This window comes from Astyanax mexicanus, chromosome 12 (assembly GCF_023375975.1).
Source record: "Astyanax mexicanus isolate ESR-SI-001 chromosome 12, AstMex3_surface, whole genome shotgun sequence".
Classification (NCBI taxonomy): Eukaryota; Metazoa; Chordata; class Actinopteri; order Characiformes; family Acestrorhamphidae; genus Astyanax; species Astyanax mexicanus.
Window position 1 is genome coordinate 31,211,084 of NC_064419.1, and position 27,345 is coordinate 31,238,428.

General features: G+C 39.9%; 1 protein-coding gene across 1 annotated transcript in view; it reads left to right on the forward strand.

Moving 5' to 3' along the window:
- Positions 1–27,345, forward strand: part of si:dkeyp-14d3.1 (transmembrane protein 132C) — a 486,063-nt gene that overhangs the window by 328,294 nt on the left and 130,424 nt on the right. The window contains exon 4 of the mRNA XM_022670492.2: positions 24,039–24,225. Within this exon, the coding sequence (XP_022526213.2) occupies positions 24,039–24,225 (187 nt within the window). The remainder of the gene's footprint in view (positions 1–24,038; positions 24,226–27,345) is intronic.

Below are 27,345 nucleotides of genomic sequence, written 5' to 3' on the forward strand. Positions count from 1 at the left end.
TGCGCAGAAGCCTGTGAATTGGCAGAAGAAGCCTGTGACTGGGCCGGAGCCTGTGACAGGGCAAAACCCTGTGTAGCCTGTGACTAGGCAGAAGCCTGTGACTGGGCAAAACCCTGTGTAGCCTGTGACTTGGCAGAAGCCTGTGACTGGGCAGAAGCCTGTTACTGCGCAGAAGCCTGTGAATGGGCAGAAAAAGCCTGTGACTGGGCCGGAGCCTGTGACTGGGCTTAACCCTGTGTAGCCTGTGACTAGGCAGAAGCCTGTGACTGGGCAAAACCCTGTGTAGCCTGTGACTTGGCAGAAGCCTGTGACAGGACAGAAGAAGCCTGTGAAGCCTGTGAACAGACAAAGGCCTCTGAAGCCTGTATAGGGGCAGAAGCCTGTAAAGCCTCTGACTAGGCAAAAGCCAGTGAACCCTGTGAAAAGGTATTTTAAACCCTACTAGCTACACTCCTACCTGAGTAGTGAATTTAAATACTTTTGACACCTTTAGCTGTGACAAAGTGGACACATATGAAGTTATTAAGCTTGGATTTTGATGCCTGTATATTTTGTAATCTTATAAATATGACAAATACTCAAAACATTAAAATAGAAAGCAGTTTTTTTTTAGGTTTTGGGGACATATTCTAAAAATGACCCAGTTAAGTCAAGCAGTGGACGCCTTCAGTAATGCTGTTCTGTTGATGCCCAAAGTCTTCTACAGTCAGCTCCATAGCAGCCACCTCTCACTGCCGTAAACTGTTTGCTTCTCTTTTTTCGCTTTCTCTCGCTGGTCCAGCAGCTCCTGCCTGACGACTGAGGCCAGAAAACCCAGTGGTCAGAGCTTGAAGGGTCAGTGATGATCAGGAACGCTCTCTTTTTGGTTCTGGTCTTATAGAGGTCCTGGAATGAGGGCAGATCAGCCTTGTTTTTTTTTTCCCGCAGGCCGGATGATGCGGTGAGGCCTCTCTGGTGCGGTCACTGACCCAAGCCAGACATTCCGAGAAGCTGTGAGGACAGACTGTAATGGCTCAGTGCCAGCCTGAATTTTTTTTTCAGATTGCTTGAGGAACAGCGTCCCTCTGCTGCAGCTTCTTTATGGCAGGACTGCAGTTATTCTCCCATTTAAAGTCCCTGGAGATTACTTTACGGGGAATTCCACAATTAAAGGGGTTATATTCTGCATTCATCTTGTTTTTAATGACTTTATTTCCCCCCAGAGGTCCACTAATGTTTTGCTGGGTCTATGAACCCAAAACACTCACATTTGCATTCCCCAGTCTTTCAGCATCTTCAAATAAAACAGGCAGATTTTTGTTACTATTATATTAAAACTTTTATCTAAACAAAATTACTCTAATTTATCTTAATCTGATTAACTGTTCTATGTATGTGTGGTGTGAAAAAGTGGTTGCCCCCTTCATGAATTAGTTTTTTGAATGTTTTTCACTCTTAAATATTTCAAATCATCAAACTAATTAAAATATCAGTCAAAGACAATACTAGTAAACACAAAAAAGCTTTTAAATTTAGTTTAACTTAAATAGAATCTGTCTGAGAAAGCCAAGTAGACCAAAAGGCTACTCAAAGGCTAGACATCATGTCAATATCCAAAGAAATTCAGGAACAAATGAGATTAATTGAAATTAATTGAGATCTATCAGTCTGGAAAAAGTTAGAAAGCCATTTCTAAAGTTTTGGAACTCCAGCAAACCACAGTAAAAGCCAGTATCCCCAAATGGCGAAGACATGGAACAGTGGTGAACCTTCCCAGGAGTGGCCGGCTGAGCATAATTACCCCAAGAGTGCAGCAATGACTCATCAATTGGTCACAATAGACCCCACAACAGCATCCAAAGAACTGCAGACCTCACTTGTCTCAGTTAAGGTCAGCGTTCATGACGCCACAATAAGAAAGAGACTGGGCAAAAATGGATTCCATGGCAGAGTGCAAAGACGAAAACCACTTCTGAACAAAAAGAACATTTAAGGCTTGTCTCAATTTTTCCAGAAAACATTTTGAAATCATGGAACACCTTCCCAGGAGTTTCTGGCTGACCAAAATCATTCTAAAAAGGCATGGACAACCCATCCAGGAGGTCACAAAAGAACACAGAACATAATTTAAAGAACTACAGGTCTCACTTACCTCAGTTAAGGTTAATTATTCAATAGTAAGAAAGAGACAAAGGCCAATCTCAAATTTGCCAACAAACATCTTGATGATCCCCAGGAATTTGGGTAAATATTCTTTGGACTAAAGTGACTAAAGTGGAACTTTTTGAAAGGTGTGTCCCGTTACATCTGGTGTAAAGCACATAATTTCATACTGAACGTAAAACATAGTTGTGGTAGTTTAATTGTCTGGGCCTGCTTTGCTTTCTCTGGGCTTGGACCACTTGCTGTAATAGATAGAACCAGGAATTCTGCTGTTTACCAGACAATTCTGAAGGAGAATGTTAGGCCATCTGTCCGTGACCTCAAGCTCAGACGTACTTGGGTTCTGCAGCAGGACAATGATTCAAAGCATGCAAAGAATTCCACCTTTGAATGGCTTAAAAAAAAAAAAAAAAAAAAGAAGAAGGATTTGGAGTGGCCTAGACAAAGTCTGGTTGAGGTTTGGTTGATCTCTCACCAGGAGGTACACTACTCAATAGCAGCCTCTTATTGCCACAGGTAGGACTTAAACGCCCTCTTGTGGTTAGACCCAGGGTCACACCTGTAGACGTTTATACTGTCTTTGCCCGAGACTTACAGTAACTGAAAGCCAAGTTTTGAAGTTACCTAGGGTCATAGCTCGGGTCTTTAAATGAGCTATCGCCGGGAGGCCAATTGTCAGATCAGGTCTAGCGGGGTTGATATGGATGCTGGAAAAAAATCTCTGATTGCTTGTATTTCTTCTGATCTTTCGGCACTCGTGTTCTGTTTGGAGCTTTAATGACTGTAGAAACGAAGCAAACAGAAGTCTAAATGAATCAAACTGAAACAGGGTTATCGGAAACGCGGTTTGTCGTAGCTCGCGCCGAACAAACAGCGCCTGGAACGCCACCTGATTTGTAAACCAATTTCCCTCTCGGTAAATAGAGGATTGCTCCCTCGCTTTTTTCCATCCTTTTAAACGAGTTTCAGTCCCTCTATCCCTGGAGGGCTTCAGAGTCTAAATCTGCCTAACAATAGATCCACCGGGGTGTGTTCTGAAGTGTGTGTGTCTGTATATATATGTGTGTGTGTGAGTGGTTGGACTCTATCACGTTGACATTTATCAGTATTATTCTCCCCCCTGTCCCTCCTTCATTTCGCCCGGCCTCAATGGGACTCTCCACTCGTTCCCTTTTCTTTTCTTTTTCGGCTCGTCTCCGTCCCTCTGCCTGTCTTTCATTCCGGGGGCTGAGAAAATTGAAAAGATCCTCATGGGAAAAGGCCACCGAAGAGTCCTTTTCTCTCTCTCTCTCTCTCTCTCTCTCTCTCTCTCTCTCTGTCTTTTTCTTTCTCTCTCTCTCTCTATCTCCTTGTTCCTCCTCATTTTTTTTTCCTCCACCCCCCTCTGTAGCCCCCTCTAGTCGTTTTTGATCTTTAACATCTTTCTTCTTCATTATTTGCTCCCAGCCTCTCCCACTTTCTGTTCTCTTTGTCTTTCCCTTCCTCTTTTATCATGTTTTATCACAACCACACCATCCTTATACCGCTACGCACATCATGCATTTCTTGATGCATGTAATTGCCCTTCCATTAAACACATGCACTGGCCATTTTATTAGAAACACCTACCGTATGCTTTCACTACTAGACTATAACACTTTATTTGAAAAGCCCAACCACTTAGTAAGTGAGTGTACTTGCACTCATTTTATTAGAAACACTTTTGTTGTGCCTCCTTATTGGCCATTTTATCAAAAGCACTTTGTATTACCATTAGCCAGCCACTATGATGCTATAATGTTCTGCTGTTGCTTAGTGATTTTTAGAATATATATATATAGAATATTTAAGGTGTAGCTTTGGTATTCCAGGTGGTTGCTTTGGTGTTGCTTGGTGGTTGTTTGAAATTTACTATGGGTTTGCTTTGGTATCATAGGCGGTTGCTTTGGTGTTACTTGCTGGTTGCTAGAATGTTGCAAGGGGGTTACTTTGATACCCCAGTTGGTTTTTATTGTTGTTGCTTGGTAGTTTGCAAAATAGTTTTAGAGAGTTGCCATGGTTTTCGTGGTGGTTGCTTTGGTGTTGCTTGGTGGTTGATAGAAAGTTTTTGAGAAGGTTGCTTTGGTATCTCAGGTGGTTACTATGATGCTTTGGTATTGCTTGGTAGTTGCTTTGGCTTTGTTTGATACTTGGTGTTGTTTTAAGGTTGGTAAAGTGTTTCCAAGATGGTTAATGGCCACTTTTTTAAAAACAATTTTTACTTCTATACGCACTATGCTGTGATATCTTGCTGTTGCGTGGTGATTGTTAGGATATTGCTAAGGTGTTGCTTTGGTATTGCAGGTGGTTGCTTTGGTGTTGCTTGCTGGTTGCTAGAACGTTGCTTTAATATCCCAATTGGGTTTATTTTGGTGTTGCTTGGTAGTTCTTAAAATAATGTTAGGGGGTTGCTTTGGTCGTCCAGGTGGTTGCTTTGGTGTTGCTTGGTGGTTGCTAGAAAGTTTAAAGGGGGTTGCTTTTGTATCCCAGGCTGTTGGGTTGGTGTTGCTTGGTGGTTGCTAGAATGTTTCTAGAGGCTTGGGTTGGTATTCCATGTGGTTGCAATGATGTTCTGCTGTTGCTTAGTGGTTCTCCAAACGGGGTTGCGTTGGTATCTCAGGTGGTTTCTACAAAGCTTCAGTATTGTTTTGTCGTTGCTTTGGTTTAGCTTGATAGTTGCTTTGGTGTTGCTTTGTGGTTGCTAAAACGTGGCCCAGGGTTTACATCAGTGTCCAAGATGGTTGCTCTGGTGTTGCTAGACAGTCGCTATGATACCTCACCTCAAGTGGTTGCTAGGGTGTGCCTTCATCAGTGTGAAAAAGCAGTGGGCGGCTCATGTCTGGTGCTTGTCTGGTCCAACTATACGAGGAACACCAGAGATTTGTTTCTAATAAAAGTGTGTGATTTGCACAGTGAAGAAAAGCCCACTAAGATGTAAAAGCCATCTTTACTTTAGAGTAACAGCGCATCCATGGCAACATCATCCGTCCTGTTCATCTGCCAACGGTCCTGCTAACCACATTAGCCGTTCTGGGCTTAACGTGATGTATGTGCCTCTCTCGGCGTAATGTCAGCTGTCGTTTCCTGCGCCCCAAATGCCTCCACAGCTCTGAGAAATTATGTTCATTTCTTTCCTCCTCCGTGTTCCGTTCGTTCTAATGCATCCACAGAACAAATGGCTCCGATAACAGTTTGTCTTCTGCTCCTCCATCCACATTTACTTCAGTCATCGCCTCCCTCTCACACATTCACTTTCATTCCATTTATTTTTTCAGCCTCTTTCGCTCTCTTTCTCTCTCCATGTCGCTCGCCCTATTACCGCTAAGAAATTGTCCCCATCTGTCCCCCCTGACCCTAACAGGAGTGCACTGCCCCCTGGCTGGGTGGTGAAGATCCATCTCTGTAGGATCTGATGTAAATGTGTGGATTAGAACCTACACCTACACTGACTGGCCACTTTATTAGAAACACATACCGGCCTTGTGTTTTCTGTCACTGGCCACTTTATAAGAAAACCCCTACTGTGTGCTTTTCGTCACTGGCCACTTTATTAGAAACACCTACTGTGTGCTTCCACTGACTGGCCACTTTATTAGAAACACCTACCACGTATTCCAACTTACTGGCCACTTTATTAGAAACACCTACCGGCCTTTGACTTTTACATACTGGCCACTTTATTAGAAACACCTACCGGCCTTTGACTTTTACATACTGGCCACTTTATAAGAAACCCCTTCTTTCTGCTTTTTCTCATTGGTCACTATATTAGAAACCCCTACTTTCTGTTTTCACTCACTGGCCACTATATTAGAAACACCTACCATGTTTTCCACTCACTGGCCACTATATTAGAAACACCTTCCACGTATTCCCACTCACTGGCCACTTTATTAGAAACACCTACCACGTATTCCCACTCACTGGCCACTTTATTAGAAACACCTACCATGTATTCCCACTCACTGGCCACTTTATTAGAAACACCTACCATGTATTCCCACTCACTGGCCATTTTATTAGAAACACCTACCATGTATTCACACTCACTGGCCACTTTATGAGAAACACCTACCATGTATTACCAGTCACTGGTCACTTTATTAGAAACACTGGCCTTCTGCGTTCTCTTATTGGCTGCTTTACCAGAAACACCTTTCATGTATTTCCACTCATTGACCATTTTATTAGAATCTCCTATTGTGTGGTTTTCCTTACTGGCCACTTTATTAGAAACCCCTCCTTTCTGTTGTCACTCACTGGCCACTAGAAACATCTACCATGTATTCACACTCACTGGCCACTTTACTAGAAACACCTTTCATGTATTTCTACTCATTGACCACTTTATTACAAACATCTGCCTTATGGTTACTTTCTCTGGCCAATTTATTAGAAACACCTAATGTGTTTGTCCACTCGCTTGCCACTTTATTATAAACACCTACCTGCCTTGTGCTTTTTCTCACTTGCCACTTTATTAGAAACATCTACCACATATTTACACTTATTGTGCACTTTATTAAAAACACATACATTTTGCTTTTACTCACTGGCCACTTTTTTAGAAACACTTACTTTTTGGTCTTATGAAATTGGTCCCTCTGGTCTCTTATGGTCTAAAAGAGGCAAAGGTTTCCTCACTTATATATATGCGTGCACACACATACACACATACACACACACACACAGACACACACACACTCTCTGCTATAACAGTTAGAGTATAAAGCCTGTGTGCTGGAATTGATTCCCCTCTTTGATGTATTATTATTGTCACTGCTAACCAAATTGCCACCCTGCAACACACACACACACATTGACTGTGCTACAGGGGATCACTTAGCTGAACACTGATACTCTCCCTCTTTCTGCTGTGTGGATTTGTGTAGAAGAGCTTTTGACCTACTTTATTTCTATCTATCTATCTATCTATCTATCTATCTATCTATCTATCTATCTATCTATCTATCTATCTATCTATCTATCTATCTATCTATCTATCTATCTATCTATCTATCTATCTATCTATCTATCTTTTCCTCTCTGCTCCCCATGTCTCACTCTTTCTTCCTCTCTCTCTTTTCTCTCTCTCATTTCTTTGTCTCTCTGACATCCATCTCTGGTTAGTTTCTCTCTCTTTTCTTCTGTCTATCTATTTCCATCTTCCCCTCTCTCTTTCTCTCCTCCCACTAGCTCTGTGTCCCTCTCACCTTCCCCTCTTTTATCTGTCCCTTATGCTCTCTTGTGTTTTCTCTTTCTTTTCTCTCACTCATTTTTTATTTTCCAACTTTCTAAATGCTCCTTAATCTATCTCTTATTTCTCGTTCTCTATCTTGCTCTGTTCTTTCCTCTGTCCCTTTTTATATATATATATATATCTCTCTCTCTCTTATTTCTCTCTCTTTTCTATCTCTCTCTCTATTTACAATTTGTTCTTCTCCCTTTCTCTACGGCCAGTCTTGTTTTTATCTGTGAACACACACACCTATGCACACACACACACACACACACACACACATCATGGTTGAATGCGAGCAGATAGAGATGGAGAGTTGTCTTTGTCTGACTTGCTCAAACACACACACAATCTCACACACACTCTCCCTCATACACACACACACACACACACACACACACACACACACACTGGCTTTTGCATATTTATAATGTCTGTTGGTTTGACTGTGAGCGCTGACAGCTTCTCAACACTGCGTCAGTCTCAGCATTTATCACTGTGTGTGTGTGTATGTGTGTGTGTGTGTATGTGTGTGTGTGTGTGTGCGTGCGTCAAAGTCTGTCTTTAGCATTGCTCAACAAGTTTGTGTGTGTGTTACAGATATGAAACCTGACAGTCTATCTCTTTACTTCTATGCCTCTCTCTCTCTCTCTCTCTCTCTCTCTCTCTCTGTCTTTCTCTCTCTATATCTCTCTAAAGAGATTTTTTCCAAGCTATTTTGGAGCATTTCTATTGGTTCATTTATCCTGAAATGTTGACTCAGGAGAAAGAACAACTGCCAGATTCACATTATGTCAAAAAGTGAAAAACGGCAAAAATAGAGGGAGAAGGTTTTTGCCTGTGAATAAATATATATATATATATATAATGTGACAGGCACTGTAGTATCTTGTCCCAGCTTGTTGTCCTATGTCTTATTGCATGGACAATTCTAACCAGATTGCATTGCACGGTGCTGTCCACTGTGGGCAGTAATAGCTTTTATGCCGTTGTCCCTGTGGATCCACAGTGGATATAGGAAGCTTAACAACTGTCCAAACAACTTGTGTGAATGACATGGAATGTCCCATCCATCTAGAACCCACTGTCAGGCCTCACTCGAACTATAATAATTCACATTGCCTTGCCATGAGCACACTGTCCTGTGTTCAGGTTTATTTACAAGATATTACCTGACAACTTATACAGGTGTTTGTAACCATTCTCTATGCATCCCACAAAAAGTAGCACTTCAGGATCTTTCCTTAAAGGTCTTAAAGGTACAGTAAACAAAAAGAGTGTTTATTTATCCTGAATCACACAAAGTACACAAAGTGTCACATTTGGTTCACATATGGCTCTAAAATAATATCACGATATTTCAGGGTATTTTTGCGATAACGATATACTTGGCGATATAGGAAAACAGAAAAATAATTAATTAATTTCAGGAATATAGTATAAGAGTATAACAGAATAATCATAATGTGGCAAAATATATAATATATCATAAAATAATATAATGCAGCAAAATATATTAGTAGAATGTTTAGTGCATGCATATAAACTGCAAACTAAAACAATTATACAATAAATACACTTAAAGCTTCACAGTAAATAATAGACTACTTTTAAGACAGAACATCTCTATTATCACGATATGGATTTTTAATATCACGATATTTCTGTCACGATATATTGTATACGATATAATATTGCCCACCCCTAATACACGCCCCCCAAATTGCTATATAAGGCCACAAAACTGAACCCTGTTCCACCGCTCTCAATACTAGGGGGCTTCATACCCCTCTAGCCCACTCTTGGCACCGGTCAATGCATTTCTGAGTGGATTATACAAGTTGCAGGCTGTCTGGATACTTGTGGTCTATGTATACAGTATGTATGGCTTTGGATTACGGTCCTTATGCTTCTTATCCAGCCGTACCCTTGGCGCTCTGCCAACGTCCGACACGCTTCTCCTGCCCTGAACTCGGTTGTATGTATTGATACGACATCACAGTGTCTGCATAATCCCCAAATCCTCGGCGGGAGGATACACACACAGCGCGGGGGATCAGCCTCCACAGTGTGAATCCCACCTCCAGCCCGCATACACACAACTCCACCACATCAGCTGACCCGGGATCAGCGCCACACACACTTCAGCTTCAGTAAACACCAGCTTAAAGCCCGCTGCAAACTGTGTGATAGTACCAGCCTGTTGATGCAAATGCTCTGCATGTCACACGGTGCCAGATCCTTCCTGTGGAACTCATCTTTCCAGGCTCCGCCCACCAAATATGTCATTTATTAAGTAGTAACTCGTAACTTGTGATCTTAATCCTGGCCATAATCTAAATCTTTACCTTAATCTCAAATCAAAACCAAATTATAACCCAGCTGGTAATCCTAAACCCAGCCCTAATCTAATCCCAGAACCGAATTCTAAACCTGGCCCTAATCCCAATCCTCAACCATAATCCCAACCAAAGTCAAGTCCTAGCCCTCGCCCTGGCCATAATCCAGAACCTGTTCCTAACCTCCAACTAAAATATTAACTTAAAAACTAATCTTAGCCTAATCTTGAACCTACTCCTAGCATCCAACCTTAATATCAATCTAAATTGTATCCTAGGCCTCAAAATTATCCTAATTCTAATACCTAATCTAAGTCTTAACTAAAATTTAATCCTGGCCCTAATTCTAAACCATGGCCCGAATTCTAATTCTAAATCCTATCTTTCAACCTTAATCTTAAAATAAATCTAATCCTGGGACTCACCCTGACCATAATCCTGAATGCAATCTTAGCATCCGACCTTAATCTTAACCAAAATCTAACCCTAACCCTCACCCTGTCCATAATCTTGAACCCAACCATAGCCTCCAACCTTAATCCTGAACCTACTCCTAGCCTCCAACCTTAATATTAACCAAAATCTAACCCTAGTTCTAAACCTGACCCTAATCCTGAACCTACTCCTACCATCCAACCTTAATATTAACCAAAATCTCACCCTAGTTCTAACCCTGACCCTAATCCTGAACCTAATCTTAGTATCCAACCTTACTCTTAACCATAATCTAATCTTGGCTCTCACCCTGTCCATAATCCTGAACATAGTCCTAACCTCCAACCCTAATATTAACGTAAATCTAATGCTAGTTCTAACCCTGACCCTAATGCTGAACATATTCCTAACCTCCAACGTTAATATTAACCAAAATCTAACCCTAACCCTCACACTGACCATAATCCTGAACTAAATCTAGTCCCTAATCCTAATTGACTGGTCCTCCTAATCCTAGTCCTCAGGCTGACCATAACCCCTCCCTTAATCTTAACTCAACTCTAATCTTTACCCTAACCTTTACTCTACACTAAACTATAATACTAAAGTTTAACCTGATTATAATCCTGAACCAAATCCTAAACCTAACCTTAATCTCTTCTCAACTCTAATCCTAAAACTCAGCCTGTTCATAATCCTGAACCTTATCCTAACCCTAATCTTAAACTCAAGCCGTAGATAGCGGGTTTGGGATCAGGGGGCTGTCAGCTCTGTATCTGTTAGACTGTTAACTGTGAACAGAGACCCCTGTCTGGATCTACCCAAATAAACATCCATCTGCCTTCAGCCCGTCTGTGTTCCATCCCTGCTCATCCCGAGCTCCTCTCCTTTATCTCTCCTCCTGCTGTTCTCCTGCCCCTCTCCTTCACACTCCGCTCACCCCACCGAACGATAACACCCGCCTGTCCCTCCACCGAGGAACCAAGTTAACCCTTAGAGGTCACAGTTATCTCTGACCACAACAAAAGCATGCTTTGACTGTGCTGTATGTGTGTGTGTGTGTGTGTGTGTGTAGACAATTTTGTCAAAATTATTCGTAAGGCTGAAGGTTTTTATGTCCAGAATTCTATTATATAGGTATAAAGGTAGACACTCATTGACCACTGGCTTTACGTTTATTTGTGTTTATTCTAAAGTTATATAGAGTTAATTACAGGTATAAACACACTCACTGACCACTGACTTTTATTTGGTTTATTCTAATGTTGTATATAGGTAATAACAGTTATAAACACTCTTACTGACCGCTGACTTTGTTTAGTTGGGTTTATTCTAATGTTATAACGAGTTTATTACAGGTATAATCCCACTCACTGACCACTGACTTTGTTTATTTGGGATTATTATAATGTTATATAGAGTTTATTACAGGTATAATCACACTCACTGACCACTGACTTCATGTTAATTTGGGTTTATTCTAATGTTATATAGAGTTTATTACAGGTATAAACACACTCACTGACCACTGGCTTCATGTTTATTTGGTTTTATTTTAAAGTTATATAGAGTTAATTACAGGTATAAACACACTCACTGACCACTGACTTTGTTTATTTGGGATTATTATAATGTTATATAAAGTTAATTACAGGTAGACACTCACTGACCACTGACTTTTATTTATTTGGGTTTATTCTAATGTTATATAGAGTTTATTACAGGTATAATCACACTCACTGACCACTGGCTTTATGTTTATTTGGGTTTATTCTAAAGTTATATAGAGTTAATTACAGGTATAAACACACTCACTGACCACTGACTTTTATTTGGTTTATTCTAATGTTGTAGAGAGTTAATAACAGTTATAAACACTCTTACTGACCGCTGACTTTGTTTAGTTGGGTTTATTCTAATGTTATAACGAGTTTATTACAGGTATAATCCCACTCACTGACCACTGGCTTTATGTTTATTTGGTTTTATTTTAATGTTATATAGAGGTAATTACAGGTATAAACACACTCACTGACCACTGACACATCTTCTCATGCAATGTTTTTCTTTTTTTCATTTTTTCTAATTTGTTTTCTACATTGTGGATTAATATTAAAGCCATCTTGTTGACGGGAAACACCACAGATACGCTACTGATTAATTAAAACCCTGACAACAGTCAACAGTCAGCCATCCAATCCTATTGAACGTGCAAGTCAGTATCCTCTGCTGAGATGCATAAAAAGCGCTGCACTGTTACAATATCAATGCGGCAAAGTCAGAGCACAGCTGGCTACTGATTTCTACCAACGCCCAGAACACACCCATGTTTAATTAAGAGAATTAGTTCATACCTTTTGTGCAAGGCATTTTTTTTATCTCATGAGCTGTGGAATGCGTAAATGAAATTTTTTTTACGAAATAATTCTGCATATGTTCCTGTATAGCTTTAATACACTCTATGAAATTTACAATGTAAAAAAAATCCTAAAAAATAAAGAAAACACACGGAATGAGAGGCTGTGTGCCTGAATGTTTGACTGGCACTGTATATTTAGGCAGTAGGTGATAGGCTGAATGAACTGTGCTGAGTCTTTATTGGAGAGTGGTTCTGGGGGCAGGCTGTAATTGAAGCTGTCTGCTCTGTCCTGTTATCACTCTGACTGTTTCTGTTGGACACTCTTTCTTTAGTCTGGGTTTGTAGGGGGTGATTTTGAGCTGGACAGGGGCAGGAAAAGGCCAGGTAGCGCTGCCAATCTGTCCGTCAGATTGAGCTCTGTCTTGAGTGGTTCGGCAGGTGGTCACTTTTAGTGTGAGTGGTGTTTACACTTAAGTAATCAAAGCATGTGGGGGAAGGATTCAGCAAAAAAAAGAAAAAATATTTTGATAGGTATTACAAAACTAAAACTCTTGTATTTAAACCTTTAATACAACTGCAGAACTGTAGAAAAGTAGAAATGTGGGTGTTTCTAATAAAGTGGCCAGTGTGTGGAAATATAATCAACTCTTCATATGTAATTACTCATCAAATGTGTGATGTCTGTCTATTGATGCATCATTCTGTCTTATCTGTCTATCAAGCTGTCTGTCTGTGTCCATCCCTCTTTTTGTCATCCATCTATTCAACCAGCTATTCTTTCAGGTGTTTGTCTATCCATTCATCCATCCATCCATCCATCCATCCATCCATCCATCCATCCATCCATCCATCCACCCATCCATTTATAAGCCATTTATTCAGTCTGTCAATGTATTTGTTTATTAATTCATTGATATAGGAATCTACAACATTGCATTCACTGTCTTTTTAACCTGACATATGTAGTGGGAAAGGGAAGATCCAATAAATTAGGTGTTTCTAATAAAGTGGCCAGTCATTGGAAGTACAAAGTAGAGATTTCTAATATAGTGGCCAGTCAGTGGACTTAGAGGGTAGGCATTTTTTTAATTAAGTGAGCAGTGAGTGGTAGTACAAAGTAGAGGTTTCTAATAAAGTGGCCACTTTTTCTCCTACTGCTGTTTGCAGATCAGCAGTGGGTGATGAAAAGCTCTTATTCAGAATATTTTCCTCTGTAAATTACCTGTCTTGCTGAAGACCTGTCTTATAAAGACAAATGGAAGCTGGTGATTGGTTGAGATAAGAGTGACGAGCACAGGAGTTTCCTGTTAGAACTAGCGCTAAGCTTATAGTACAATGTCGGTGTTTCTAATAAAGTGGCCAGTGTGTGGATATAGAAATATATAAATTAGGGGTTTGTAATATAGTATGTGTTCATTTAAATGCATATTTAGAAAAATTATCATTTTAATCAACTCCTCAAATTTAATTACTTATCAAATGAGTGATGTCTGTCTTTTGATGCATCATTCTGTGTATCTGTCTATTAAGCTGCCTGTCTGTGTCTATCCCTCTTTCTGTCATCCTTCTATTTAACTGGCTATTCTTTCAGGTATGCGTCTATCCATTCATTCATCTATTCCTAAGCCATTTATCCAGCTGACAGCTGTCTGTCTTTCTGTCTGTCTGTGTATTAATTCATTCATATAGGAATCTACAGCATTGCATTCACTGCATTCATACTGCCATATGTAGTGGAAAGGGCACATTCACTAGTTTAGGTGTTTCTAATAAAGTGACCAGTCATTGGAATTACAAAGTAGGGGTTTCTTATATAGTGGCAATCAGTGGACTTAGGGTAGGCATTTTCAATTAAGTGAGCAGTGAGTGATAGTACAAAGTAGGGGTTTCTAATAAAGTGGCCACTTTTTCTCCTGCTGCTGTTTGGAGATCAGCAGTGGGTGATGAAAAGCTTTTCCTCTGTAATTCAGTTCTGAGTTGAAGACAGTAATGAAGCTGTACTGTGAGTATTAGGAATTCATTCAGCTTTAAATGACCGAAATTCAAAAAGCACATGCATTAGCAGAAATAGCTCATACTCTCTCTCTCTCTCTCTCTCTCTCTCTCTCTCTCTCTCTCTCTCTCTCTCTCTCTCTTTATATCATTCTTTCATCTATCCAGCCATCCATCTATTAATCTGTAATGATGTAATGACTTCTGCCATGTCTAATTGAAGTTAAAGAACGCTGCAGTGACCTGTGGGATATATGTGTATGTGTGTGTGGGGGGTCTCCAGCAGTGAATGTGAAATATGATTTCAGTCAGAGTCTCTTCTCAGTCCCCATGGACAGTTCTAGGCAGATGCTGCTGGTCACAGTCATTACCATCTGCTGTTCTAAACACTGTGGGTGCTTCTGCATACTTTAACTAATTCTCACATATATATAAATGTGATAGTGTGGATCAAAGAATGTTAAATGTCTGCACAACTTGTGAAATAGAATGTGTCCCATTCATCTAGCGACGACTGACCTCTGATCATTCACATTAACTTGCCACAAGATAACATCTCACAACGTATACAGGTGTGTTTGTGGCACTGTGAAGTGTGAGGAGTGTGTGTGTGTGTGTGTGTGTGTGTGTGTGTGTTGCATGTTGCTGTCCGTGGTGCTGAAATATTTATAGCTTCAGTCTCACTTGTGCATCAGAAATAACACTATCTACTTATCTGTCTGTTTGTTTGTCTGTCTGTTGGTCTATCTGTCTATCAACTAGTTCAAACATCAATCAACCAGTCAGTCCAATCATCCCCCATCCATTCTTCTCTCCATCCACCAGCCAAGTAATCTGTCTACCCATTTATTCATTCATCCCTCAGCCTATTCATTCATCTATTAGTCAATCCATCTATCCATCCATGTATCTCTCAATATGCTCATCCATCAATCCATTAGTTTACTCATCCACAAATGTATTCATCCAGTTTACCCATCATCTCTACTTTAACTAGTTCAAAGGATCAACCCACCAGTTTATCCATCCATCTCTACATCCACCTTTCTGGTAATCTATCTGTCTTTCCAAGAAATCTACAAATCAAGAAATCCATCCATCTCTCCATCCACAAATCATGTAATCCATCCTTCTCTTCATCCACCTATCCATCTCTCCATCCACCCATCAAGTAATCCATCCATCTCTCCATCCACCAGCCAAGTAATCAGTCTACCCATGCATTAATTTGATCATTCATTCTTTTTTATTTTCTCAGCCTGTTTATCCATCTATCGGTCAGTCCCTCTATCCATCCATGTATCTCTTAATATGCTCATCCATCAATCCATTAGTTTACTCATCCACAAATGTATTCATTCACCAGTTTACCCATAATCTCTATTTTAACTAGTTCAAAAAGTCAACCCACCAGTTTTTCCATCCATCTCTCCATCCACTTGGCCATACACTCATCAGGTAATCCATTTGTCACTCCAAGAAATTCACAAATCAAGAAACCCATCCATCTCTCCATCCACCCATCCATCTTTCACTCCACCCATCAAGTAATCCATTTGTCTCTCCATCCACCCATCAAGTAATCCATCCTTCTCTCTGTCAACCATTCAACTCTTTATCCGCTAGTCAAGTAATCCGTCCATCTCTCCATCCACCAGCCAAGTAATCTGTTTACCCATGCATTAATTCGTTCATTCATTCTTTTTTCTTTTCTCAGCCTGTTTATCCATATATCGGTCAGTCCATCTATCCATCCATGTAGCTCTCAATATGCTCATCTATCAATCCATTAGTTTACTCATCCACAAATGTTGCCACTTTATTAGGAACACCCACCTTGTGCTACCAATAACTGGCCACTTTATTAGAAACACTAGCCTTGGGCATCCACTCACACCACTTGATTGAACTTGATAAAAGTTAAAGAGAGATAAAATAGAGAGAGAGAGAGAGAGAGATGAACAGTGTGCTAGACTGTAGTTTGCTCTTTGTTAAGTAGAGAATGGAGCGTGATGAGGGGTGCTGCTGTGCTGAGGAGAGGATAAGCTTTGTGAGAGCTCAGAGGTGAGCGAGACAGCAGAAAGAGGGCAGAAACAAAGGGATGAGTGGTGGGAAGGAGAGCAGGAGGAGGAGGAAGGGTTAGAGAGGCCGTGTGAGAGCAGGGAAGCAGGAGAACAATCTGAAGGAGCTGATTTAAATAAACACTGAATGCTCTGCGGTGCAGAATGAGGTCAAAGGTCAGCACTTCTAAAGGAAGGGAAGCTAGATTTACTTACACTACGCGGCCAAAAGTGTGTGGACAGTCCCTCTAATGAGCGGATCTGGTTTACTGTCATCACACTCATAACTAACAGGTATTTAAACTCATATAATCAGTCCTGCAGTCTGAATAAAGTGTGAGTTCTGCTCATGCAGAAGGTAGGTGTTTCTAATAAAGTGGCCAGGCAGTGTTAGTAGAAGCTATGTGTTTCTAATAAAATGGCCAGTGTGTGTAAGGAGAAGCTATCCGTTTCCAATGGATAAATGGAAGCAGACTGTAGGTGTTTTCCAGTGAGTGAAAGCAGATGGTAGGTGTTTCTAATAAAGTGGCCAGTGAGTGAAAGTAGACTGTAGATGTTTCTAATAAAGTGGTCACTAAATGGAAGCAGACTGTAGGTGTTTCTAATAAAGTGGCCAGTCAGTGGAAGTAGAAGGTAGGTGTTTCTATTAAATAGTCCAGTGAGTGGAAGTAGAAAGTATTTGTTTCTAATAAATTGGCCACTAAATGGAAGCAGACTGTATGTGTTTCTAATGAATTTTCCAGTTTGTGAAAGTAGAATTTAGGTGTTTCTAATAAAGTGGCCACTAAATGAAAGTAGACTGTTGGTGTTTCTAATGACATTTCCAGTGAGTGAAAGCATACTCTTGGTGTTTCTAATAAAGTGGCCAGTGAGTGAAAGTAGAAGGTAGGTGTTTCTAATAAAGTGACCAGTGAGTGTGTTAGTAGAAGGTAGGTGTTTCTAATAAAAAGTGGCCAGTGAGTGGATGTAGAATTTAGGCGTTTCTAATAAAGTGGCCACTAAAAGGAAGCAGACTGTTGGTGTTTTAAATGAATTTTCCAGTAAGTGAAAGTAGACTGTAGGTGTTTCTAATAAACCGGCGAATGTAGTAGGTAGCTGTTTTTGTAAGGAGAAGCTATGTGTTTCTAATAAAGTGGCCAGGCAGTGTTAGTTGAAGCTCTGTGTTTCTAATAAAGTGGCCAGGCAGTTTTAGTTGAAGCTATGTGTTTCTAATAAAGTGGCCAGGCAGTGGAAGTAGAATGTAGGCCTTTCTAATAAATTGTCTACTGAGTAGAAGTTCAAGATCAGTGTTTCTAATGAATTGACGTGGAATTGGATGCACAATACATGTGTTTCTAATAAAGTGTCCAGTAAGTGGAAGCAGACTAGGTGTTTCTGATGAATTTTCTAGTGAGTGAAAGCAGATGGTAGGTGTTTCTAATAAAGTGGCCAGTGAGTGAAAGTAGACTGTAGGTGTTTCTAATAAATGATCCAGTGAGTGGATGTAGAATTTAAGCGTTCCTAATAAACTGATCTGGGTTTGAAAGTGTAACAAAGGTGTTTCTAATAAAGTGGCCACTTCCTCTGCTGCTGCTGTTTGGAGATCAGCAGTGGGTGATGGAAAGCTTTTCCTCTGTAATTCAGTTCTGAGTTAAAGACAGTAATAAAGCTGTACTGTGAGTGTAAGGATTTCATTTCATTCAGCTTTAAATGACCGAAACTCAAAAAGCACATGCATTAGCAGAAATGGCTCATACTCTCTCTCTCTCTCTCTCTCTCTCTCTCTCTCTCTCTCTCTCTCTCTCTCTCTCTCTCTCTTTTCCTCTCTCTTTCTTTCTCTCTGGTCAGTGACTGTACCTCTGAGAAAATAGCCATCTGCTGTGGCCAACTGTCCTGAAGCTTTACTTACACAAGATCACACTGAGCTGGTTTGTGTGTGTGTGTGTGTGTGTGTTTGTGTGTTGTTTGTGTATGAACATATAAATAAAAAATAAAAATGAATCGGAAGTTTCTTTAAACAGGTAACCCTCCTCTTTCCATTCAGCTACTAATTCTTGAGAGTGAAACTTTAGCACTAGCTATAAAGTATAGTAGCTTAATGTGAAATTAGCATCAAATTACACCCATTAATAATAAAACACACCCATAAGGAACTGTTGGAATTAAATGAAATTGCGTGTGTTAATATATTGGTGATATTACTAAGCCTTTACAATATTAAAGTGGGATAAGAAGGTTTTCTGGCCACCTCCACCACCCTTGATACAAGATGAATAGCAGTTGAACATGGAGGTGTACAGGTTCCGTATGGCATCCTGTGGCATGTTTGCCCAAGATGTTGCAGCTGGGCTTGTAGATTCTGCACACTCAAATGGGTTGGCAAAGCTGGTGTCCCAGATGGTCTCGTGTGTCGGTGGGCATTATCCTGCTGAAATACGCTGAAAAGTTCATCTAACACCCACTATCAGGCCTCAGTTGATCTCTGGTAATTTACGTCAACTTGCCATGAGCATGCTGGCCATGAGTTCAGCCTTACTCACAAGATAACTTACACACACCAGAATCAACACAGTTGTATGTCATTCCACTGTTGTTGGTTGGTGCATGTTGCTGTCCATGATTCTAAAATATTTATAGCTTCACTCTCACTTGTGCAGCAGAAAAAACACTATCCATCCATCCATCCATCCATCCATCCGTCCATCCAGTATCCTTTCATGCATCTTTTAACTAGTTCAAACATTAATCAACCAGTCATCCATCCATCCTTCCACCCATCCTTCCACCTCTCCATCCAAGTAATCAGTCCACTTATTCATTCATTCATTCATTCATTCATTCATTCATTCATTCATTTATTTATTCATTTACTCTCCCCATCTCTCCATCCAAGTAAAATGTCCACCTATGCATTCATTCATTCATTCATTCACTCTCTCCATCTCTCCATCCATCTATCCAGTATTCTTTCATCAATCTTTCAACTAGTTCAAAGATGAATCAACAGTCATCCATCCATCCTTCCACCCATCCATCCACCTCTCCATCCAAGTATTCAGTCCACTCATTCATTCATTCACTCTCTCCGTCTCTCCATCCAAGTAATCTGTCCACCTATGCATTCATTCATTCATTCATTCATTCATTCACTCTCTCCATCTCTCCATCCAAGTAATCCGTCCACCTATGCATTCATTCATTCATTTATTTATTCATTCATTCATACCTCATTTTTTAATCTATTTATCAGTCCATCTATCATCCATGTATCTCTTAACATACTCATACTCATCCACAATCCACCTGTTTGCAGCTGGGCTTGTAGATTCTGCACACTCATAGGTTGGCAAAGCTGATGTCGCAGAAGGTCTCATGTATGTGGATGAGCATTATCCTTCTGAAAAAATCAGGTTGGAAGCCCTGCCATGCCCTTTCTAATCTATTAACCTATCCATCTACTCATCCTTCACCCTATTAATCAAACCGCCGGTATCCTTTCTTCAACCTTTTAACTAGTTCAACCATTACTCATCCAGTCAGCCCAACCATCCATCTCTCATCATAACAGTTCCAACCAGAACAAGTCTTAAACTTGGCTCTTTTTACTGCCTCTCTTCTTCTTCCTCTTTTCCTCTAGCTCGCTGTGTTTTGACGGTTATGTTCTCTCAGTATCAGAGAGCCTGTGGAGAATCTGTTTGGTTTTCCTGAACTTGTCTGAACCTTTCCGTTCTTTCCAACTCTGCGTTAGTCTCGGATTTATTCTCTTTAAACCGCATCCCTCTTCCAAGATCTCTCGCTTGGTGTCAGCAACCTATTGATCACTGTCCACGAGAGAGAGAGAGAGAGAGAGAGAGAGAGAGAGAGAGAGAGATATGGGGAGAGAGAGAGAGAGTGTCTTATAATTCTAAAACATTATAATGCATGCATAAGTCATTGCACTCACTGTAATATGCACTGCAAAACATCTATTGGCAAAAAATCAACAAAATATAGGTAAATTGAGATGTACAGTCATATGAAAAAGTTTGGGCACCCCTATTAATCTTAATAATTTTTAGTTCTTAATATTTGGGTGTTTGCAACAGCTATTTCAGTTTGATATATCTAATAACTGATGGACACAGTAATATTTCAGGATTGAAATGAGGTTTATTGTACTAACAGAAAATGTGCAATATGCATTAAACCAAAATTTGACCGTGCAAAAGTATGGGCACCCTTATCATTTTATTGATTTGAATACTCCTAACTACTTTTTACTGACTTACTGAAGCACACAATTGGTTTGGTAACCTCATTGAGCTTTGAACTTCATAGCCAGGTGTATCCAATCATGAGAAAAGGTATTTAAGGTGGCCAGTTGCAAGTTATTCTCCTATTTGAATCTCCTCTGAAGAGTGGCATCATGGGCTCATCAAAACAACTCTCATATGATCTAAAACAAAGATTGTTCAACATAGTTGTTCAGGGGAAGGATAAAAAAGGTGTCTCAGAGATTTAAGCTGTCAGTTTCCACTGTGAGGAACATAGTAAGGAAATGGAAGACCACAGGGACAGTTCTTGTTAAGCCCAGAAGTGGCAGGCCAAGAAAAATATCAGAAAGGCAGAGAAGAAGAATGGTGAGAACAGTCAAGGACAATCCACAGACCACCTCCGAAGAGCTGCAGCATCATCTTGCATCTTCACCAGATGGTGTCACTGTGCATTGGTCAACAATACAGCGCACTTTGCACAAGGAGAAGCTGTATGGGAGAGTGATGCGAAAGAAGCCATTTCTTTTTATGCAAAATATATATTCTCATTATGCAAAAGCATACCTCAGGCGACTCTGTTTGTGGCGTGCTTGCAGAAATGTCTTTATTTCTGTTACAAATCTGATAAAATTATTGTATTTTTTAAATATCTCAGTTAAAAAGTTTTAATATCTCAGTGAAAAGTGTTTCGTCATATCGACAAGAGTACTGTTCTCGTGAAAATACCATGAAATATTGTGATATTATTTTAGGGCCATATCACCCACCCCTAGTTATGATTTGTTCATTCTAACCATTATTTGAATATTAAATCAATGTAATGAAAGTTACATCTTCTCACATCATCCTCTGTGCTGTCTGTATGCTATAGTGTTCACTTTCAAATCAGTGCCATTCACCTGACCATATAATTCAAAATATTTAAAACAAAATTATTATGTAAAGCAATTTTATAGAGAGTAATAAGTTTTAATGCCTTATAAACGCATTATAATGCGTTGTGTAATGTGTAATACGAATGTGTCTGTAGAGCTTTATAGACATGACCTTCCAAAAAAAAAAAAAAAAAAAAAAGTGATCCGGAACTCTCCTCTCAGTCAGACCCCGGTCTCCAGCCCACCCTGCTCTCTGTTTGACCCCTGCTTGCTATTCTGACCCTGATCTTCTGGCTTGCTTGTGTTGAGAAATTTGCAGCATTTCGACCTCAGCGCAGTACCCGAGCTCTTATTAAACCTCCGTCTGCATTTGCATCCAGCTCTCTCTTCATTAAAATGTGAAGTTCTGTCTGCTGTATTGTTCAATTCCCCTCAGTGCTGAACTTTCCTCACTCTGCTTTCCCTCTTAAAATAAATGGAAATGTGGTTTGTAACACAGTGAAGTGTTCTTGGTGGGTTCGGTGGACATCATTAAACAGGGTCTTATGAATTTCCGCAATGCGGAGAACTCGTACTGAATGGTGGAATTGAGGCGTGGATGAGATCTCGCAGGTACTCAGGAGTGAGTCCATGTAGGGCTGTGTACTGTATATCAGTGGAAGAAGTTTATAATCGTTAGAGAATCTGGGATAGAGAACTGGGAGACAGTGCATGGCGGATAGTACTCAGGTGATATGCTGTTATCTTATTGTATTTGATTTTTTTTGTGGTACTGTTGGGACTTCCTGATAACAGTGAGTTCTAAAAGTCTAGCCTTAAAGTGAAGGAAAATGAAGGAAAGCACTGTTTATTTTAGGGTGAGGTATTATTAAGCTTAGCAGTATTACGATGGATCAATCCCTTTATTTCTGCTTTAGGCTGAAAACACTTGGGTTGGACATTAAAAGATGAATATTTCAGCTTTTATTCTCAGGTATTCAGATCTAGAAATATAGCACCCTTTGTCTAAACCCACCCATTTTCTTGTGAGTAAAAGTTGGAACAGATAGTCTTCTGTAACAGTAGATACCAGTGTGATACCTTCACTCCATCTACCTCTGGATGTTGTTGCTGATGTCACTAATAGTTTTTTTTAGGGTCTTTCTTTACAGAACTCAAAATGTTAGTCATTAACTGCTGTGGTATTATCTGGTTGACCTCTGTTACTCAGTACACCAGTGACGACTTTCTTCTTTAGGATATTTCAAAATGGTATTACTGGCTATGGCTAATATTAGTGCAATGGCTTTGATTGATTTTCTATCTTCTTCTCGCTTGTTTTTCACCCACAGACAGCTCTCTGGATTTTATGTTGGTTACTCCTCTAACTATAACTACACTACTAACTAACTACACAGTGTGCACAGATAAAACTGAAATGGTTTTTTTTTTTGCCTCATACTAATATTTGAATAAAAAATCCAAATGTTTTCAGTCTATATCAGAAATAAACGATTGACCTCATTGTTCCAATACTTTATTTTTTTGGCTCTTGTCTGGGGTGCTGTTACTTTGTGATTTCCGAGGCTGGTAACTATGATGAACTTATCCTGTGCAACAGAAGAAACTCTTGCTCTTCCTTTCCTGGGATGGTCCTGTTGAGAGCCATTTTCATCAAAATGTTCACTATAGCATAGCGCTCTATAACATGGCTCTGTGTTAGGGCTGCAACGATTAGTCGATATAATCGACAGTGTTGATTATCTAAATTTGTCGACTACAAGTTTCATTGTCGACTAATCGTTAATTTGTAACTGTACCGCATTACACAAAGTGCTGGGGACAAAAGCGCAATGGGAGGTAAATGGGGGTAAATGGTTTGCTCACACAGTTTACAGTCAACTTAGTTTGGGTCTCCAGAAGTGCCCAAGCACAACAGATTACATATTTAATCACTAAATACTAGTACTTTCCATGTTTAAACAACTTTCAGATATTTAAATACCATTTAAATCTCGTGTTCTGCTGTTTCTATCGTTTTTCTATCGTAGATGGCAGAAATAATCGTTGACTAATCGACTAATCAAAAAAATAATCGTCAGATTAGTCGACTACCAAAATAATCCCTAGTTGCAGCCCTACTCTGTATTAAGCCAAAAGTGGGTGTTTAGTGACATTTATTAAAAACTGTTGAAGGACTTTTCTTTTATTATTTTAAAGAGAGTGGTTCAAATAGTTGCTAAAATTGGGGAGAATTTTGGGGAAAATCATTAATAAGTAAATAATAAAATGAAAGTATACTTGAATAATATACTAATCTTTGGTAAACAGTACAAATCTCACTCTCTCTCTTTCTCCCTTTATTCAGGGTGGAGCCTGGTTGGCAGAGGGTGGTGCAGGTGGATCTGGAGATGGATGTTACAGTGGATATGGTGGGCAGTGGCTCGATCTCCTGGATGGTGGAGTATCCTGGTATCAGAGCGGGTTCAGAAGAGGCTGAGACTCAGATCCACGTCGTGCAGAAGGAGCTGGCTGGAGTGATCCCGCTGGCCATGGTGAGTCAAATCCTCTACCAGCCTTCTTTTAAAGCTTAGACTGTATATAGCTGGACAGAGCATCGTCTCTCGAAAGTGAAGTTACCACAGGTTGGGCGCCCCCTGCTGTTCGGATGAGAAAGCTGTGTAACCCCACCCATCCCCATAGGTTTCAATGGCAAAACAGACAACTTTTGATCACGTTTTTTTTTCTAATATACTGTAATTCCACCTCCTTTATTTAAATGTAACAGCTAGTGTAACCTCTGCTTATATTGTCAATTTTTTATATCCCCACAGAACTCGTTTTTTAAAACGTTATTCAGCTCTATTTAAAAAGGTGTGGTTATAGTAAAAGGGCTGGGTTACACCTAGCTGGGGTGGGACCAATGACTGTGTGAGCTCTGTGGAGGCAGCCCTCAGGGGGGGCGGGATTATTTAAATGAGTAGGCTGTCTCTCCACAGTCTTTCAACCTCCTCTGGTTTCTACTGCGCAGACTCTGGTTTCAGGATCGCCAACATGGAGGAAGATTTTGGCTTCATTTTCATTGAATGAATGGGAACGTTGACACAGCATCCATCTTTTTTTACCATTCTCTGTTTCAATTTTTCCCCAAAGTTGCTTCACTCAGCCGAGCTTGTTGCACATCTCGACACCTTGATGGACAGAGGCTCTTCATGAACCGCCGCTCTGACTGGAACAGCGAGCAGAGCTAGCATTAGACAAACATACAGCAGAACAGCGTCCAGATGGTGCTATTATCCGTCAGCGGCGGTGAAACACACAGAGCATGATGCTGGCATGTGTTTTTCCTTCTTGTTTAAGCCGTCAGTATGCTGTTTCCCACTAAAGTTTTGCTGTGCGTCCAAGAGCGTCTCGCTTGTTGGTTTTTGCCAAGTTCCTGTTTTTTTTTTTTCTTTTTAGTTTTGTGCGGAGAGAGGAAGCTAACGGTAGCTTAGCATTGATAATTGTCAGAATAATTATCATATAATATAAAGCACACCATCAATGAACGGCTATTTTTACAAAAATCTATTTTCATGCACAAGGAACACCAGATTCTAAGGCGCATTTTAAGTGGCAATAGTAAGGAATAGTAAGGGTGTCACCATGTTTCCCTTCTATTTCTGCAGGTCTTGCCCATAATGGGGAGGGGCTAAGTAAACAAAACTGTAATTCTTAACAAAAACATTTTCTTTTAAAGTCAAACGAGTGCTGGATGTAAATCTACACAGATTTCTCTCCTAAAAAAAGGTTTATTTTCAAGTAAGGTGCTTCTGTTTATTTACAGTAAGCTTATTTATATAAGATTTAGCCTCAGATAGCAGTGCTTAGTGCTAGTAAACACCAGCCCACAGTGCTACCCTGAGGAACCCCGAGTGTTCCGGTAAGCCAGGGCGCTATCAGCTAGCAGTTCATGTAGCTTGTTTTAACAAGAAAAATTAGAATTAAACGGTTGTATCAGAGAATTAAAAAAAAAACACATTAGATGTGATTTCAATAAAAAGGATAAAGAATCAATTGAACTACACAGAGCAGACAAAAATGGTGGTGTTAACAATAGATACTAAATTTCTTATATTTAATATGCTGATGAAACATTTAGCTTCTCTGTAACCCTTACATACAGAAATTACAATTTGGTTGTGCTCAGCTAATTATGAGGGGCCGATCTAAACCAAAAATGCCAGGAATGCTTTTTTTGTCCCAGTCCAGCCCTGTATATATCCAATATATTCCCATCAGAACGAGTGCTAGCCGGGTTAGCAGAAAGCAACAGGCTGATAATACTTACCTCTGAGTTGCGAAAGAGCTAGCGCTTAGAGTGGTTAGCGGCTAATGCTAATAATGCTCCAGCCTTGATACTAGAGAACTAAACTGAAACTCCTGTATAATGCTGCACTTCAGCGGAGTGACTTTACTGCTCCTTATAACCTGACTGATACAATTCATACACCCCATAGTGTGGAAAACATGATACACACTGTGCACTAGGGGTGTGCCATATCGTATGTGATAATATCGCCAAATTTTTTTAATATAGTGAACGATATTATACCCTGAAATATCGTTCCCACCCCTAATTGTCACATCAGGGTACTACTTTTTTGCTGTTTTTAGAAAAAAAAAAATACACAATACTCATTTCCCATTTTATATTTACTAGAGACAGATTTTATCTGTTTAGTATCATTTTTTTTTACTTTAATCCTGGATATATGGAGATATATGGAGTGCATTACTAATATCATGATATTCTGGATCATTGACTTTTGTTACAAATCTAATAAAAATGTTTTTTTTAATATCTCAGTTAGTCATATCTTATTGCATGCAATGATACAATTCTAAAAAAATCTAATTCAGTGTTGTTTCATATGGCCAAAAGTATCGTTATCGTGAAAATACCATGAAATATTGTGATATTATTTTAGAGCCATATCGCCCACCCCTACTGTGCACCTTAAATTCTAAAATGAAAGAAGTAGATTGCAGCCTTGTTTATTTTTTCGGTACAGTTTTACCCCATATTTTTAGTAAATGTTACCTACACTAAACATCTGAGATGCACGAAACATAATCTACCTGCCTACAGTGTTGTAGGTCATAAGAGCAAGTTACCATTTTCTCCATTACTGCAAAGAGTAACTTCATGCAAAATTAATTCCACCCTTTTTTTTTTTTCAACCCATTAAACATTTAAAGCATTCAGCTGGTGCAACTGTCTACAGCCAATCCTGGACTAGAACACTGGTTTTGCACCCGTGGGTTAATGGTTTTGGCACCATTGATTACTAGGGACTCAGTATATACTGTCAGCTGCTGTAGGTCTTTGAAAACCGGAGCAGTTTTTGTTATTCCAGAATGTGGAGTCAGGATGGGATTGAAGTGTAGGAAGTTTAGATTTCCAAGCTTCATTTAAGGAGGTTCCCAACAATTTTACATAAACAGTTCAGGAATTACAGCCAGCTGGAAATTCACACACACAGAACCAGTGGTGGGGATTTTGTTATTCAGTTTTAGAGAAACAGGGGTATTTTAGCCCATTAAATCAATTAAAAATGTCCAAATCAGTTTTTATTCTATCAGCAGATTGACCACCAGGGGGTTTGCTGGAAGAGACTACAGAGCTTTCAATG